Source organism: Semicossyphus pulcher, unplaced genomic scaffold, assembly GCF_022749685.1.
Source record: "Semicossyphus pulcher isolate SPU_LCO1_2020_fin unplaced genomic scaffold, fSemPul1.0.p SCAF_4, whole genome shotgun sequence".
Classification (NCBI taxonomy): domain Eukaryota; kingdom Metazoa; phylum Chordata; class Actinopteri; order Labriformes; family Labridae; genus Semicossyphus; species Semicossyphus pulcher.
Genome location: NW_027211715.1, coordinates 7,450,416 through 7,468,907, shown reverse-complemented (window position 1 = coordinate 7,468,907; position 18,492 = coordinate 7,450,416). Strand labels below are relative to the sequence as shown.

Sequence of the window (18,492 nt, the reverse complement as noted above, 5' to 3'; positions counted from 1 at the left end):
CAGGATGTGAAATGGTTTTTAAGCTAAGTTAAACATTGCAAATATAAGGACGTGTTAAATTTAGGGAAGTAGTCCTCTGCAGCAGTAACATAAAGTGATTTACATATTTATCACCCAGTGTTCAACTTGCATAGTAAATAAAGAACGCAGCACTTTAGTCAAGGTCTGAATTGAACCCCGTGTAAATTTACATCGCCAAATATTCAGCAATTTAGCATTCTGCACAACCTCTCAGGCCTTCTGAACCAAAAATAAGCTTATTCAGTCACAGTCTCAGAGCGCTAAGGCTCCTGTCCTTGAATATTAAGATGACCTTTGAAAGAGGATGCACAACAGAGGCTTTGACACATTTAGCTTGCATGGTGTTTTCGATTTCAAGCTCAGACTAAACAGTGTGATGCTACTTTAGTTTTGCACTGAGAAGAATCAAGGACAGGACTTTCAGAAAAGAGTGAGGTTAATGAATAGATAGTTTAAAAAGCTTTTGAGTTTCTGTGTGGTGCAAAAGTTTTTGGATTTTGGATAAAATGCACACTGTACAAAATTTATTCTTCGTACTTTAAATCTAATAAAATCTATTTTGCAATTTCTTTCACCATTTACAGTCTAAGATCAGAGATTGAAAGAGGTGGAGACAGAGACGCCCTCAGTCACACGTACCGTAAAGCTCCAACCTCAGGTCTCATTCATTGTACCACTAAGGCAATTGCTCAGTGGCTCGGGTTCACTGGCTCTGTCTAAGCATGTAAGCACCGTCCCATTACGGTGTAGATTGAGTGGTTATGCTTCCCTGTCTGAGACTAATGGACAGATTATGACCTGAGAGCGAGAGATGACTGATTATTATACCTGCGTGGAGCCTCTATCTGTTTCTTCATCACCTTGTCCCTCATTGTACCCATATTTCTGCTCCCCATTCTCTCGCCTCAATCAATTCAATTCAAAGGCACTTTATTGGCATGAAAGATACACCTTGGCAACTTTGCACATCAGTGGTGAGATGAAGAAGTGTGAATCAATTCATCAAAGAAAAAAGGCCTCACCATTTGGCCGAAACACAAATATCAGTGCAGAATTACACCATTAATTAGCAGTATGACTTTATACAACTTTGGATTTGTGCTCTGTATTTCTAGATTACTGGTCTAAAGTTGAAACATCAGTTTTTTAGTATTAAACATTACTTCCATCAGTTTCTTGGCCCACTGGCTCCCACTAGGAGCAAAAGTCAATGATACAATGATTTCAGCAGACCAGAGGGGTATGCTATGAAGCTCAACATACCCAGGCTTTCTTTGGGTAAGGGTCTGATCAGACAGAAAGCTTTTTGCAGGCTGCAAAACGCGAGGCGCGCCGCACTGCCTTTTTTTTGTTGAAGCCTACGGTTAAAAAAAGAGCAGACCCCGGGTTTAGGCTCAACAGGCACGGCTAAGCCTCTAATCTTGCTATGTAATACACCCCTCAGGAGCGTCAGGGACTTTTATCAATCACTGTTGTAGATGTATCAGTAAAGCACAATGAATGTCTTTCATGAATATATTTAATATCAAAAATCAGACTGTAAAGCGGAAGTGTTTCACCACTCTCTCTCTCTCCTCCCTCTCACAATCTGCTCACAGAGCTCTTGAATCAAGAGACCTGATTGGTCAGTCGGTGGTGTTTAGTTCAGGTTGATCTCTTATTTCAATCATAACCTGCTCCGGAGCAGGTTAGGTGTTCAGCATAAGTTACCATGGCGATATACCCCAGTAAGAAGTGAACCACCTTCATAGCACTGAAAACATATCTTTTAATCACAGAAAATCCAAGAGAAATATTAAATCAAGAAGAATCGATACAGTAAAAATATCAAGCGAGGTCTGAAACAGGGAACACAATGAAATAATTTCAGTTTACAGCAGCTACTTCTCAGCACACTGTTCCAACCATTTGTTGGCTTGTCTAAATGTAACTAAAGTCCTAGAGTGTACATGAACACTACTGGCTGAGCTCCTCCTTTTCTGTGAGAAACCTGGAATGATAAATAAATACATCTCTATTTAAATTCTCTTCCAGGAACTTCCTCAACAATCTGTACAATCAAAGACAATTTAGAGACATGGAACAACATAGACAGTATTCATCTCTTCATGGTTTGTCGCAATTTTTGTGGCCATTATTTTGTCCTGAATGCAGCGAGGTGGTTGGCTGTTTATGAATTTTCAATCTCGGCTACCGAGCATTGATTGGCCCAACTCTTTCCGAGCTGGTGGAAACAGCCATCACTGGGCACAACACCAGACCTGTTTGAATATCTGGACAAATGAGAGATGTGGGCGCCAATCCAAAAGGTCAAGGAGGCGATACAGCCTGTTCACTGGTCCAATCCAAGAAATGCAACTGTTTTACATACATCCTGGACACATAACTGTGTTATGATTGGATTATTTTAGCCACTTTAACTAATGTTAAGTGTATTTTCATTATAGGGCTTCAAACAAGTTTAATAGATGCACATACAAGCATGATTTTGATAATTGTGGTCCACTGAGAAAGTATTTTTTTAGTTAAGTGAGTGTCGAGAGTAAAAGCAGGTGAAACGCAATCCGCCGTAATGACATCCTGGCTCCCACTAGCAGTCATCTGACAACGATTTATCACTATAAACTAGGGCTGTCATTCAATTAAAATATTTATGTGCGATTAATCGCATGGTTGTCTAGTTAGTTAACTCGTATTTAATCGCAAATTAATAGCACATTTTTTACCTGTTGTAAATGTACCTTAAAGAGAAATTTTTTAAAGTTTTTAATCCTCTTATCAACATGGGAATGGACAAATATGCTTCCTTTATGCAAATGTATGTTTATTATTATGGCAACATTCCAAAACAATGACAAATACTGCCCAGAATATTCTACAGAATAACCTCAAAGGTGCTGCACGCTCAGAAAATATGCTGAAAGCATAACATGGCAATCACTGCATATATCAATGATTTCTGTGAGAAGCACATCACGTGTAGACTCGGTCTAGAGTCAGTCTTGACTCAGTCTGGATTACCCTCCTTCTAGATGCTTATTTCTTACTTCCACAGTTAAATTGTACTCTCTCCTTCACCTTAATTCATGTTTTAATTCACAAACTACTTTAATCTGATCACTTTGCTTTGCTGCAGTCCCCCAACACACCTGCAACTCTGCTCTCTGCATAGCTTCTGGCTCCGCCCCGTCTGTCTCTCTGTCTGCCTTGATGACTTCATCAGCAGTCTGTTTAATTAAGCCACAAAAGTTAAATTCAGTCAGTTAGACTCACCAGAAACAGATGAACGGACACTCCTCCAGGGGATTTAATAAACCAAGAAATGACAGCGTGTGTTTTGCAGACATATCTGGGGGCTGAATTTCGCTTTTTCACTTTTGATCAGAACACACTATCACTTCTGTAAACAATGCAGCGCACGGAATAGGAAGTCTTGTTTTGAATTCCTTATCGCTACACGCTGATTAAACCAGAAAGCCTAAAATGTTTGGCGTCGCTCTCAGAGGCTATAACGTCATCAGGTGATAGCCGATTGGTTCCGAGATCGCTGGCTCTGTGAGGCTGTCCTTTCACATCTTTTTGCTAACAGAAATTAGTTCAGTTGATTCGCATGATCACTTTTGCTAATTAGCACATAACGGAACTACAGTAGACAATGACAGGCATGTTATAGTTTTTTAGGTACCAGTTAGGTTCAATACAAATAAAAGGGGAAATGCTTTACTGAAGTAAATGGTGCCAGATGAAGTCAGAGGGTCTGCTGAGGAACTACTTTTTCCAAGGTCACCTTGAATCTCACCTTAGAGTTTTCTTTGGTTGGTGGACTACAGGCAGCTTCTTACCGGCATGCCCCTATGTCCCTCCCACATCTTTCTATGGGACTGCTGGAGAAATGGTGAAATACATTTTGTCATTCTATGTCGTTTTGTTTACGTTTTTAAGTTAAACATTTTTTTGGTAATATTTAGTCAACATTGTTGGAGTACAAGGCAAGAAAGACTGGTAAATGAGTTTTAGTGTGTTAAAAAAGGAGTGAATTCGGACCAGAGCTGTGCGTCACATTTTTTGTGTCATGTCAAGATATTAGATTGCTATGGATCACGCTTTTTTGGTTTCTTTTTAATACACGATGGAACATCATGTTCCTAAAATTCATCTCCAAGTGTCGTTCCTTATGCTCACATTTAGTTTGACTATTTTCATCAGCTGTGTGTAACCAGAGAGAGGCTGCTTGTGACAGATTCTGTGCTTTTATTGTGGTTATTAAATTGGTATTAAATTTAATTCCAGGTGGCATTATAAACGTCTTCAACTTATAAATCTGACTTTGTGAAACGTGCAGACACTCCTCAATGCTTTGTACCGAGCCGCTCCTGTTCAGCCGGAAAACAGGTGGGAGAGAGCTTTTATCTCTGCTGGTTAAAAATACAGAGAGGCACCAGATGGAGGGAAAGAAGAGGAGGAGGAATAGGACAGTGAAATAAATACTTTTTGATGTGTGTGTGCGTGTGTGTTTGTGTGTGATCGTGAGGCATGATAAATAATTCTTGGTGTTTTGTAGAATTGTGTGTGGGTTAGTGGCAGTGGTTGCAGGGTAAAAGCTGGCAGGAACACAGTCAAATCTGAACACCTTACAATTTTGAACACGATAAAAGGACAAAAGAATGTGAGATAAAGTAGGATGAGCCACTGATTCTTGAGGTATTTTTCAGCACTTTTAAAGGTATAATTGAAGATTTTCATTAAAATAAAAGTCTGTGAAGACACTATCTATCGCTGAAGGATGTAACACAATGGTGATTGAGTCTATGACCCACTGATGAAAGCCTTTGCATTTGCAGTATATAGTATTATTATGGACTGGGTGTCTGTGGCGACATTTGCAGAAAAAATCACAAGCGGTGCCCAGTTAGTGACGTGTTTTCCATCAGCCAGCAGTGGTTGGTCTGCCAGAGAGGGTAGGCGGAGCTCAGCTGGTGCATTTCCGGTCTCTGCAAGTGTTACGCCTGGATCCCAAAGGATGTGTGTCCAGCGCGTTCCGTCTGTGCCACGGTTCTGGTCCATCAGACGGCGCAAGCCCTCAGGAAGCGTGTCACGCAATCACAAGATCACGGGAGAACTACGTTATCGTGCAAGAATTGTGAAATCATGTGATAAAATCAATGTTAAACAGAGCAACACACAAACAACAGTTCAGTTTGCACCTCCGAGGTTGATTATCTGCTCATTTTGAAATCTATCTGTGATTTTTGTGCCTCTACCATGGATGAGTACACTACTTTATTAAAAGTGTTCTTTTTTCAAGATTTCAGTGTGTTGTTGTTGTTGACGAGCATTGACTTGAATGGGCACGATCGACTCCGGAGGTCGCAGCGCACATGGAATGCGCCGGAGACAGATCCTGTGGAATTTGAGGGTTATGAGTAAACAACAATCTACTATGTCTGAACAAACAAGATCGATGACTGCAGATACAACTTCAAAAATAAATGAAAATCCAAAGAAAAAGAAGCGAGGAAAATCACGAGTTACATGTTAAATGTCTGGTCGATGTCTGGTTAAATTGTGAAGTGTACTTAGGCAGTTGCCTATGAGTTTTTATTATCAACTAAATCTATTTTTAGCTTGTCAACGTCTCATCTCCGTAATGGAAAAAAGATGGTTGACGAACTTTTGTTAATGAAATTAACACTGGAACAACAACGAAACTATGGCACACATGCAGTTGAGGATTTATTCTGTAATTAATTAACATAACTGGCATACCAAATAACATGGGGTGTATAAACAATAAAAGCACCATCACAACAATAATTTGGGTTTATGTCATCTTTATTCATGAAAAGTTTTCCAGCTTACAAAAATTATTCTATTGAACAAAAATAAGACAATTCCATTTTTCAGATGTACAGTATGTCAAGGAAAAAAACCCATCTCATATTTGGTCTAATAGGGCAATTTGACTGGGAAAATTTACAAAATTATCCCAATATATCTTCTCAAATTCAGTTAAAAAATGTTTAAGGCAGCCCAGACACTAACTTTTTAATTTTTTTTTACAATGTACCATCATAGCATCAAACCCAGAGGGAATTCTCACTTCTTCTTTTTTTTAGCTCTCCTTGCTCTACTAGACATTTTAGCTTCTTTCAGCCTTTTCAGCTTCTCAAGTTTAGGTTGAACTCCATGTCCACTTTAGTTTTTATATTGCTTTTAACAACATCTCACATCTTTATCACTGAATAAAAACTGAGGTGAAGTCAAGAAAAAGTAGACCCTGAAAGTGTTTCTGTCTCCCTACTGTACTTGTAAGTGTGTGTGTGGGCAGAATGTTAGTGGATATGATTATGAGTTTGCCAGTAAAGCATAATGTGTGTGGATGAGGGCACAAGATGTGTGTGTCTAACTACTCGTGTGTGTCTTCATATGTAGCCTACACACGAGTGGGCGGTGACGCAAGTGTTTTTTGGGGGCCTATTCAAAGATTAGTGAGTATGTTTTGGGGATGTAAAAAGGCTGTGTGTGAGTGTACGAGTAGAAACGCTTGTATGTGTGAGTGGGAATGTGTGTACGTGTCTGGTCTCTGGGTGTTTTAGCAGCCCCCTGCGGCAGAGGACCAGTGATATTTAATGGATTCTTCACAGCCGGCGTGGAGCACTGCTGTATTCATGACTGGCAGTCATGGAGGGGACTCAGATCAAACAACCAGAGCTAATTGAAACCCCCCAAAAACCTTTTGTTCAACTTTTTTAATCACTATTCTTCTTTCTTTTCCCTTTTTTACATAAAAGTGCCTTTGGTCTAGTCTGATCTGACATAAATCTACATTCATTTACTGTGGTGATAGTGCACAGTAACAGGGCTGCCTTTGGTCCAGCACTGCAGTGCCAAAGAAAGGTAGAGCTGGCTGTTGTCAGTGCTGGGGATTACTATAATAAACTAGACTGTTTGCCTATTTGACAAATTATTTTGTGTACATCTTTATGACACCTAAACTAATTGTATGATGAGTTCTTATTGGTAATATGTTAGTGGCAAAGCCAAAGAACCACATTTTGCTGCACAACTAAAAGTCCAGAGGCAGCAATTGGAGAGGGGCCCAATTATATGAGGCCCTGGATTGTGACTTCAAAATGTAAGAGTTAGACATGGGTGACAAATGAAAGGAGAAAACATGTGTCATAGTGAGTTGTTGGACAACCAAGAGCTCTTAAAACAGCTTCATACTTATTAAAAAAAAACATTTTCCAAATCTCAGATCTCTTTTAAATCGATGAACAGCTTTCTTCCTAAAGATACCTCCTCATTTGGTGTCTCGATGATGGTGGTAATGAGTGATGTCTGAAGGTCCAGCCCAATCACATAGAGGCATGATTGCAATCTATCCATGCATCATGAACAAAGTGTTTGTAGGGGGTCATTAATCCTGCTGGTTAGTTGTCAAATCACCAGAGTTGGCCAACAGACCATGGGACATCCTAAAACTTGTTAGCCTTTACATTGTCAGCTACTTTCTAAAGTAGAGTTAGTACTTAAGATCTGATAGTTAGCCTCTCTTTGCTAGTCTTATATTAATATGTAGTATTCGTTTTAGCAGTTCATATTAGCCAATGGTGTAGATAACCTCAAAAAAATATTATTTTTTGAATTAAATTGGCATTTTTGTTTTGTTTTGCATGAAATGTCTCCCTGTTGAGCATCGCTTCCTGCATTAAAAGGTTTGTTCTTTTTATCGGGTGTAAGCCTTGGAGGTTAAAAAACTACAGGACCCAAGAAGATATTTTGTGCATAAATATGGCCACCTCTAACAACTGTGGTGATTCATAATTTTTTACAAAACAAATTCAATTCACTGCTCTGTTTAATACCGTCATTTACTGCTGACTCCTCACTCTTAACTACCTGAAACGGTTTTGTTGGTATTTTGCCCAGATTTGCACGCCAAGGACAGACAATTGTGGTTTGTATTCATTCAGTTGCCTTAAGACACAACAGGCAAAGATCTGCCCTCTACTGAGTTCACTTTCTCTTGTTTATATACAGTATTTTTTTTTTTTTTTGCACAGTAAACTTACACGACTGCCACGATGCACTTAATTTCAGCTCCTCCAATCAGCTAACACAGAAATGTAGAAATCAGTGTTGCTTAGAGCAAGGATTGAAGATTGTGTCCTAAATCTTTAAAAATATATTTCACAAATCACTTCATGGCCAGGAATTATTACAGACCAATAACACATTCTATCTACATATGGCTTATGGGCAACGTATTAAGCTAGACTTTAAAGGAGAAGCTGTCCTATACAATTCCTTTGTAAAGTGTGACCTAGTATGCCTGTAAACAAGCAAACAGCTGTAAGAGACAAGTCAACATGTTGGCTTAGCATGGGAAGCATGTGGAACATGCATGCATATAACATGTAAATGGATTTGCATTCCAGTTTGCATGTACTTAGCTAAATTTAGAAGCAGCTCAGTAAACACAAACATGTTCTATTTAGAACATGATTGACCCCAATGCATGTGGAAAAGGAGAACTTAGGAAGTTGTGCCTTGTTGGTGCAGAGTAGTGTGTTTTGTAAACATGAATATGTGCTGTAAGTAATGCATAACATTGTATGGGTATAACAGTTCAGGATAAGGACTGGATGGTGGATGGCTGACATTAAGGCATTTGTAATGTGAGTGAAGTGAATAAGTGAGACGGATGTGAATAAGACGTTTGCAGAAGAGACATTGACCTCTTTTTTCTTTATACTCATGAAATAAAAAAGCCAGAGCCGAATCATATAAAGTATAACTTTCATTTATATTTTAGAAAGAGTGCCTTTCAGGCTTGCCAGATATTTAATTTGTCATCCCTAAACTATTTTCTTCAGACCTCAGTCTTCATGTTAATTCAGTCAAACTATGTCTGCCTCCAGAGTTCTCTGCTTCTTAACGAACACCAAACTGCATTATTCTACACTACAGAAACTTCTCCTCGCACCTTTAACAGAACATATATGTTAAAAATCCATTAGTGATGGATTCCCTTCAATAGGTGCATGAAAAGGATGTCTGTCCTGCGATACAAAAAGGAAGAGGAAAGTTTATTTTCATTTAAGAAAAAACATTGCCTAACCTTGACTTTATACACTTTTCTTTCAGCACATTTTGAAAAGGACATGAAAATAAAGCATGAAAACACTCAGGTCCCTTTGTGTAATCTGTGAATTAGTTCATAAAACAGAGCTTAATTGTGACTGTCTCTCACTGATCACCAAGGACAACGAAACTACTTCTAAACTCAAAAGAAAGTTCTGAATTCATAATTTTCTTTCATTAAAACACCTCTTTTATTGGACAAATTGAGGAAGCTTTTAGTTTTTAACCACCATGTGTGCTATCATTTCCACATCAGCTGAAAGGCATCACCAAACACCACTTTATGGCACAAAAACAACTGTTGCCTCACAAGTAAGAAAGCCTTGAGGAGCAGAATTTGTATCCTGGTCCTTTTGTGTCCTTTGATTCAGTAGTTTTCTCACTCAGCCAAAGCAAAGATGCACCTACAACTCATTCAGTCTTCTTCAACTGCCCCATTAGCATAAAATCAGTACACATCAAACATTCGACTAACTTAAAAATATGTTGACATATCTTTTAAGGAAAAAAATATTTTCCAGACTTTCAATGTGAAAATCCTTCCGACCTGTTCCAAGTTTGACAAACTAAACACATCAACTCCTTACCAGGGAGTAAGCGGACCTGCTGTGCTTGCTTAGTTATGGCAGACAGGAGCTAGGTACTATGTAGGTATCCAGCAAAACCTAATCATTCCGTTAAAAACAACTTAATGACCAGGAAGAATAGTCAATCTGTCAAAGCATCTGCAGCACAGTACAGATGCAATGTTTCCTTAGTAATGGCATAATGCCTCATAATCAGCTACTGTTAAAAAAAAACAGATAAGAGAGATCCAGAAGAGTATGCCCAGAAACGAAACATACATTTCATAGATATACCTCTTACTTATGAACTTATGAAAGAAAAGCGTGCAGTCATCGCAAGCATTACAGACTGAAAAGACATTAAATTCTCAAGGGTTCAGGGTGAAGAGCTCAGTGACACGTGGTTCTGTGCAAATGAAAATATAAGGTGAGACAACAAAACTAATGTAAAGCTTTATTCTTTTATGTTAACCGATTAAAGTTAATCTTAAAGCTTGTTGTATGCACACGTTTATTACTTTCTATTTATTCTTCTTTACGCATTTTCTTTTTCATTATTTCCCTTTTTATGTGATCAGTTACAGTATCGATACTGTGCCAATGGTAAGTCACATATACATCTTACGGTTAATGAATTATTGATACTTCATGTTTTATATAAAGCACTGCTGTGTGTAAAGGCCATGTGTGAGAAAGACAGCTCTCTTGCAGTTTAGATCATTCCAGAGCTCGTAGGCAAATTGCACACTTCCGGAGCAGAAGTGTTTATATGCAAAAGGTGATTAAGGATGTGGGTACATCCATGCCAACTGTGGGAATGCTTTGAGGCAAATTGACTTGGATTTTTACGACAGCATCACTGTGTACACATAGCTTTTTAAATCTGACTAAAAGAACAATTTCTATGCTTATGTGTACACAGACTTTTATTCGAATTATACAGTTTCATGCATCAGCCCCGTATCAGGATAAGGATATGTTGAAATATTTTACTTTTTCTGTTGCACAATGTACTTTTAAGAGAATTTCATCAGTTTCATGTCATTCAGTGACACACATACATTTACAAACAATCTTAAAGATACAATCTTGAGCACAACCCATTGGTGATAATCGGTAATTACAAGAGCACACGTCCCAATTTAACCAGATGTCTACGGCTGGCATCAAATTTGTTTCTTTTTCTTTGGACTTTCACTTATTTTTCAAGTTGTATCTGTAGTCATCAACCTTTTCTTTGTTTGTTCAGCCATAGTAGATTACTGTTTACTCGCAACACTTACAGAGCCGGGAAAAGCAGCCGCTTAGCCCCGCCTACCCTCTCTGACAGACCAACCACTGCTGGGTGATGGAATACGCGTCACTAATTGAGCGCCGCTCGTGATTTTTTCCCCAAATGTCGCCACAGACACCCGGTCCATAATAGTACTATATGCTGCAAATGCAAAGGCTTTCATCAGTGGGCCATAGGCTCAATCACCACTTTGTTACCTCATTAGGCGATAGATAGTGACTTAACAGACGTTTATATAAATGAAAAAGTTAGAGATTATTACTGTCAGTACACTACACACATAATTTTGTGATAATATGATAATTTATGTCATTTTACCTTTTATTCAGAAAGAGTCACGCGATGCTAACTCGGTCATGTCTGCAGCTTGAATCTGCACGATTAGTTTTCTGCATATTTTGGCTTATTTAGTTGTTTTACTCCAATTGCATGAAAATGATTAAACCAGAAACAAATCAAGAAGGAATATCAATACAGCAGAATAAGAATCAATTCTCTGTATACATAATCCCCAGTGCCAACATTCATAAACTCCATGAAATGAAAGCATCACCCTAAAGCTCTTTTGTTTCTCCTTTCTCTGCCGCTGTTATCACAGGAGGCCAAGTCCCAACTGTATACCCAAATACAAATACACTCACACGAATCCCAGTGTGTCAAAAGATGTGATGGATTACAACAGTCAAACAATATTTCATGAGTCCCAGCTGGCTGCGAGGAGCCAGAGCCATTTAAATTTGTAGGAGAGAACAGTTTCTCTTTGCTATTTTTGTCCCCACTGTCATCCCCTCTCTTCTCCAGCGAGTCACGCTCTGTTCCAGACCTCAAGTTGCACTCTGATCAGAGTCTGGCCTGTTGATAAGGACTTCTATGTTACATATTATTAGTTTATAGTCACCTTTTTTATCAACATAAAACCTATATGTAAATCCTTGTGTTGCCATGTTTGCACTTCAGACTACTACAGCTTCTTTCATGTTCATATAAAGTCAAACAAACTATCGGAAGAAGGATGCTTTTAGACTAATTCCAAACAAATTTGACGTCCCTAAAATTTCACACCTTTTATTAGTTATTTTTCCTCTGAATTTCTTTTGTTTCTATTTTTACAAATAAATCCAATTATCTTCCTAATATTATTGATTAAGATATATTGGAATATTGAAAATCCAAAAGACCTCAGTATTTTACGTACACTGACAATGTTTTGTTTCGACCTACAATATCAGTGCTAATATTTATGGTATGACTAAAGCTAGGGGAAGATCATGGTTTAGAAAAAATACAATAAAGGTTCATAGGACAATCAACTTTGGAACCCATTGGCTATCGCCTGACAACGATATAGCCTCTGGGAGCGACAGGCAGCTTTTCAGCTCTTCCGATGTAGCCAGCAGTTAGCAATAAATGAATTCAGGCCAAAACTTCGTTTTCCTCATGTTGCATTGTTTACAGTCCGACTAGCAACTTGAGAAGTTAGAACGGAGTTGGAGTCGAGAACGGATTGTTGCAATTGCATGCAGATGTCTGTTTATAGAGATTAATAAAGCTAAAGCTAAATCACCGTCAGATGACCACCTATGGCAGTCGGCATGGTGGAATGCGTTCCACCTCCTTTGCTCTCTGCAGGGACTATTTTTTTCTGCATGCAACCAAAGCCTGCTGATACATGATTGGTCAATTGACTCGGACTACAAAGCAATTGGAACACTTCCAATACCAAAATCTGATCCCTGTTTTTATTTGCATTAATTTTTATGCAGAATAGAGCCATAAAACCAAGAGAAATATAGCTGATAAAAATACCATATAATGTATACATATATATTGCTGCAAAGTGCTTTTTGTCTGACGATGAGTTGGATTAAAGATACATTCATTTCAAAGTTCAAAGGTCAGCTCATTCTAGGTCTGGGCATTGTATAAGCAGTGATGCATCTGTCATGGTTAAAGGTCAGAAACATGGAGACAATGGAACAATCCATTACTTAAACCCTATATCCTTTGAGGTTGGCAAGGGTATGGAGCAGTGCAGCTGATATAAGCAAAGAGGAAGGGACAGGACAGACCGCCATTCAAGATGCACACACACACACACACACACACACACATACACACACACACAGGCAACGAAGAGTCAACTAACCTGCTACTAACCACCGTGTGTCTGAACTGTGGGAGAAAGCTGGATATACCAGCGGACAAAAAACCCATGTAGACTCCACTCAGACAGGACCCAGCCAGATGGTGGGCTTTAACCTTCTTGCTGTGGGTTGACAGTGCCAACCACTTTACCATTGTACCGCCCCTTTATTTTATTTTATTTTTTTAAACAAGGATCTTGGCCCTATTTCTGCATAATTAAACAAACCAGCGAACACAGCAGCAGCTCATTTATTTTACAATGCCATCTCTCGCGTTTTTAATATTTTCATGTATTGACCTAAACCGTTGCAACCAAAGACATCATTGTGTTCTTGTACTGTAAAAGCATCTATTCCTGTCTAAGTGAATGTAAGCCATTCAGAACTGAACACCTGAACATGAACCTTTGTCCCCATACAGATTAAAGCCTTTCCAACACAGGCCCATTGGATCCCGCCAGATATCATTTAATAGAGCCAAGAACTGCAGGCCAATTAACTGTAAATGTGAGGTAATTGATTTGCGGTGCCAAATGTACTGTAAAGCAAGCCAGCTTTGTGTTGACAAGCTAATGAGGATGGAATTGTGTGAGTAGTGTGTGAGGCCGGTGGAGAAAATTGATCAGCAGTCAGAGGTAAGAAAGGAGGAGCAGGTGTGTTTAATTTAGTGTGTTGAGTGTATGGTTGGTACGGGGGTTTAAAAAGAAACATGGGAGAAAGGCTTTGAATTATGTATTATATTACTTTTTTACAAGTACATTGTGTTAGTTCTGTCAAATGACATTTTGAAATTGTGAGTCACATGGTGGAGAGGTCAGGGATGGAGGCTGGCTGATATATTGTTTAATATCCCATTGTACTGGGATAGTATAGGAATGATTCCTAATTATAGCAACAGGACAATAAACACGCTCAAGTGTTTCCTTGGCTTTCTACCAACAGCTGATTCCAAGATGCCAAACACATGACCAGAGCATCTCAGCATGTGTCACGTCTCATACCAGCCCTCTCAGCATGTAAGAAAAGCATGTTGGGGCTAATTAAAAATGTATGGCAGTGAAGTTGGTTCAAATGAATGATATCATGGTGTATTTACTTATCCCACTAAGCCCACCTTACATTAGACCAAAAGGCAGGGTTTATCGTATCGCATTGTATCGTATTGCATCATATCGCATTGCATCGTATCGTACTGTATTGCATTGCATTGTATCTATGGCATTGCATTGTATTGTATCGTACCGTATCGCATTGCATCATATCATATCGTATTGCAAGTGGCAACCTCCGGTGTTGAAAAATTAAGCCAATGAGGAAGTGCAAAAAATGCAGTTCCTCAAATGGTCACTTGAGGCTGGTTCTAGAAAAAAAGAAATAACATTACAGCTGGTGGGAAAATGTCAGTTTTTACAGCAGAAATAAACTTGTTAACAGCCTGATACAAAAATGAACAGCTAATTTTGGCTAACTGCACGTCATACTTAGCTGTCCTGTAGAATCCTCCAAAGTGATGCTGCCATAAAGGCTCTCCTCATTTTTCCTTTGCCAGGTATTTAGGAGATTATTTGACAGGCAGCCCAAGGGAGCAGGAAAAGATGGAGTCAGGTGACCTTTTCAGCCTCAAAAAGGGACACTTTTGGAAATACTGCTGACTTCAATTCAGTGTGTACAGACAGAAACAAAAACTATTGGAAAGGATGACACAGGGATCCACATTTGCTTGTTGATTTATTTTAGTTCTGGGAGAAAACAAACGACATCAGCATTGACTAGCAGCAGTTCATGAAACATGAATAACTTACCACAGGCGCTGCTGACCTTGTTGTCTATACGAGATGCTGTTGTGCTCTTAAATACTGCATCTTTTAATGCCATGTGCAGTGACATTCTGCTGTTTGGGGTGAGAAAATGAGTGCCTTTTTTGTGTGTTGCTGATAAACCGGCATGCAGATGCCCAGTGTAAATGAATGGTCATGTGATGTGCATTTTTAGCGATGCCCATCTGGAAGGATTAGATTAGATTTGTTTCACAAAGATATCTGTGTGATGTTTAAGACTACAGTGAGTTTAAACCATTGCCTCTTCCTTACAGTTTTACGTTTTTCCATATGTATTTCTCCTACCCAATGCTTATACATTTCCATAAAAGTCAGGTACTATTTCTGGAACAGATATTTCCATACCTTTTTTTCTTATCTTCTTGTTTTTCTCTCCCTGTATATGCGTCTAGACAAGAGCGTTGTATCTCAGCAGCTGCTGTCCTCCGCCTCCTCTCTGAGAGACCATGCAGCTTTCTTCCAGTCTGAAACTATGCGGCCTGCAAATGACCCGAAAGAGCGTGACCCCTCCCACGTGCGGATGCTGAATGATGTTCTCCGTGACCTGGAGAAGAGCTTCATCATCCCACAGACACCGCTGGGAGTGTACAGGTAGGAGAAAAGTAACTCAGAGTTGCAACTGTGGTGCAGTGTGGTAGGAGGTAAAGGGTAAAGTGTTATCTCCCGCACTGAGGAACGCACATGAACTCAGTTTGGAACATATACAAATGTGTGAAATCGTGATACATTAAGTCAAGACCTCAAAATCTGAAACATAAAGTTGAATTTAGTGTTTGACTTGACATATTCTCCTCTGGTAATGTGTTTCTTGGTGTTGTTTTTCTTATGAAAAATTTCAACGGTCATGCATACTGAGTTTTTTATGGTTCAGCAGTTCTTTCTATACATTTTTCCAAGTTCCTTTAATTTGAACTTCAAGCTAACCTAAACAACATTCATCTCAGAGAGTTTCTACACCTCCGGCACATTCATCAGTGAGCTTCTCCTCTTGCTAGCTACATTGTTTTGTTCATTGGGTCAAATCTATGTTTTTTCTTGCTAAACATTTTTCAACATTTGAAATATACATTTTTTATAGCCTGTGCAACGGACCTGTGTTAACAGTCTGTAAAGAAAGCTAATATCCCACATTATCCCTGTGTCTAGACTGTTGGAATTCTTTAGCTAGCCAGCTGGCCAGAAAACTACTAAGTCAAGCCAACTCCCTGAAATAGCCCAGAAAAATTACCCAACAGGCTCAGCCCAGCTTTTGGTGGATAAAATAACCCAGCTTTTTTTTTTAGTTTGTACCTGTTTTTGTTTGCTGACAGTCTTTCTTCTTACCTGCCTTTGTTCACACATTATTTTTTGTCTGTTCTTGACTCCAAGTGTTGATCACTTGAATAATATCAATCATTCGGAAGGAAAGTGTTACACGGCCCCGTTGTTCTCAACTGGTGGGTCCCGGAGCTGTTTTCGGTGTGTGCTTGAAAAGAAAAGATTTGGCAAAAAGTCTATGCAGTGCTTTTATTTTGAAGGACACGAGTGTCCTGACATGCTTGCAGTGTAGTTTAGTTTATGCATACTCCATGTATCCACTGATTGAGTAATCCCAGCTACAGTTCCATTTACATTCTTGAAACTTGAAGGGCTTTCAGTAGTTGGACTTTTGTTTTATTTCTGTCAAGGAAATATTTTCCTCTTATGCACTGCCACCTGTTGGTCCTTCTGGTGGACAATTATACTGTTGTGTTTTGTAATGTAGACATACTGTGTATATTGCTACGTTCCCTCTCAGGTCGCAACTGCACCATTTTTCATTAAAGAAAGGAGGTGGTGGTTGGTCATGAGGCTGGACCAGCAGAGATGCATGTATCTCATTCAGTGCTTCTAAAAACATTTCTCTATAGCAGGGGTTCCCAACCACCGGGTGGCGGACCGGTACTGGTCCTGGGTCATTTAGTACCAAAGTTTATACTGACACCGAACCCTAAATTGCTCCCGGTGGCATAGCCATTGGGTATGAATGTGATAACTGATTGACAGTTGGGCACTTTACATAGCTGCCTCTGCCATCAGTGTATGAATGTGTGTGTGAATGGGTGAATGTGACATCGGTCGAAATGCAGGTTTGAGTGGTTGCAAAGACTAGAAAAGCGCTATATAAGTACAGTCCATTTACCATTCACTTTTCCAATGTAACAATTAGGATTCTGTAATGTGAATCAATCTGAGTCAATCATCCTCTGTTCCACTTGCACAGTGATAAATCCCCTATAATGCCATCTCATGTCTCGTTGTGTATTTAACTTCAAAAAATGGCAGAATTTCTTGAACACACTCCACCTTGCAAACAGTAAATGGTCATGGATGCACTTTTATAGCGCTTTTATAGTCTTCAGACCACTTAGAGCAACGTGTTGCATTCACCCTTTCACACACACGTTCATAAACTGATGGCAGAGGCAGCAATGCCCAACAAATTCTTACTAACCACATTCACGTACACTGACACACCGATGGCTATGCCTTCAGGAGCAATTTGGGGTTCAGTGTCTTGCCCAAGGACACTTCGACATGTAGACTGCAGCAGCCAGGAATCGAACTGCTAACCTTCCGATTGAAAGACGAGTAACTCTACGACTGAGCCCCAACATTAATGGGGCTAAAACCCTCATATGAGTGGTCTTAGTTGTATTCAGTGGAAGTGGTTTGTTGCAGATGGCCCACTGAATGCTGCCAATGTAAACAGCACCTATAGAGTCAGTTATTTATGCTCTACTACTATGAATGTAAGTTTTACGTCACTCCTCAGTGAACAGAATTCATGACAAAACACAGAATTTTTTTTAATGGATTGAAGACAGACATGGCACATAGACAACCATTCATGCTCACATTCCAACCTATTGGCAGTTTAGACTCACCAACAGGCATGTCTTTCGACTGTGGGAGGAAGCCGGAGTACTCCCCACAAGCACCCACTCACACGCACACGCACACACACACACACACACACACACACACACACCCTCCTGATTATATTCACAAATTAATTTCGTGATATTCCCTGATGAAAGTCCAGTGTAATATTATAATGATATTTTGATTATCTTCATATATAATACAATATTGGACTCATATCAATAAATCAGACCGGGCCACCAGAGAGGTGTGAAACAGGCATCCCCACCGAGCCACCCCCAGCGACACAACCACAGACCCGAGCAGGAAAAGGAAGGACACGGCCAATGTGGAATCCACCAGTTAGTTTAATATTTTGTTGTACATTTTTGAGGAGGTCTTTCTTTGGACCACTAGGATAGGAGTGGTCCACTCCCAGACTGCAAGGAGGTCGTCTGACCACTGAGGAGTGGCACTTTACTGTATTTGTTTGCTTTTTTTTTGCAGTTTGTTTTTGTTTGTTTGGTTTTCTTGCTTGTTTTTTTGTTTTTGCCCTCCTCCTTATGTTCCACTCATGTATTATTTTTAAGACCGCATGG

General features: G+C 39.4%; 1 protein-coding gene across 1 annotated transcript in view; it reads left to right on the top strand.

The window, feature by feature from the left end:
* LOC138607860 (inactive N-acetylated-alpha-linked acidic dipeptidase-like protein 2) overlaps nucleotides 1-18,492 on the top strand; it is a 328,674-nt gene that overhangs the window by 296,912 nt on the left and 13,270 nt on the right. The window contains exon 14 of the mRNA XM_069680514.1: nucleotides 15,403-15,601. Coding sequence (XP_069536615.1) covers nucleotides 15,403-15,601 — 199 coding nt within the window. The remainder of the gene's footprint in view (nucleotides 1-15,402; nucleotides 15,602-18,492) is intronic.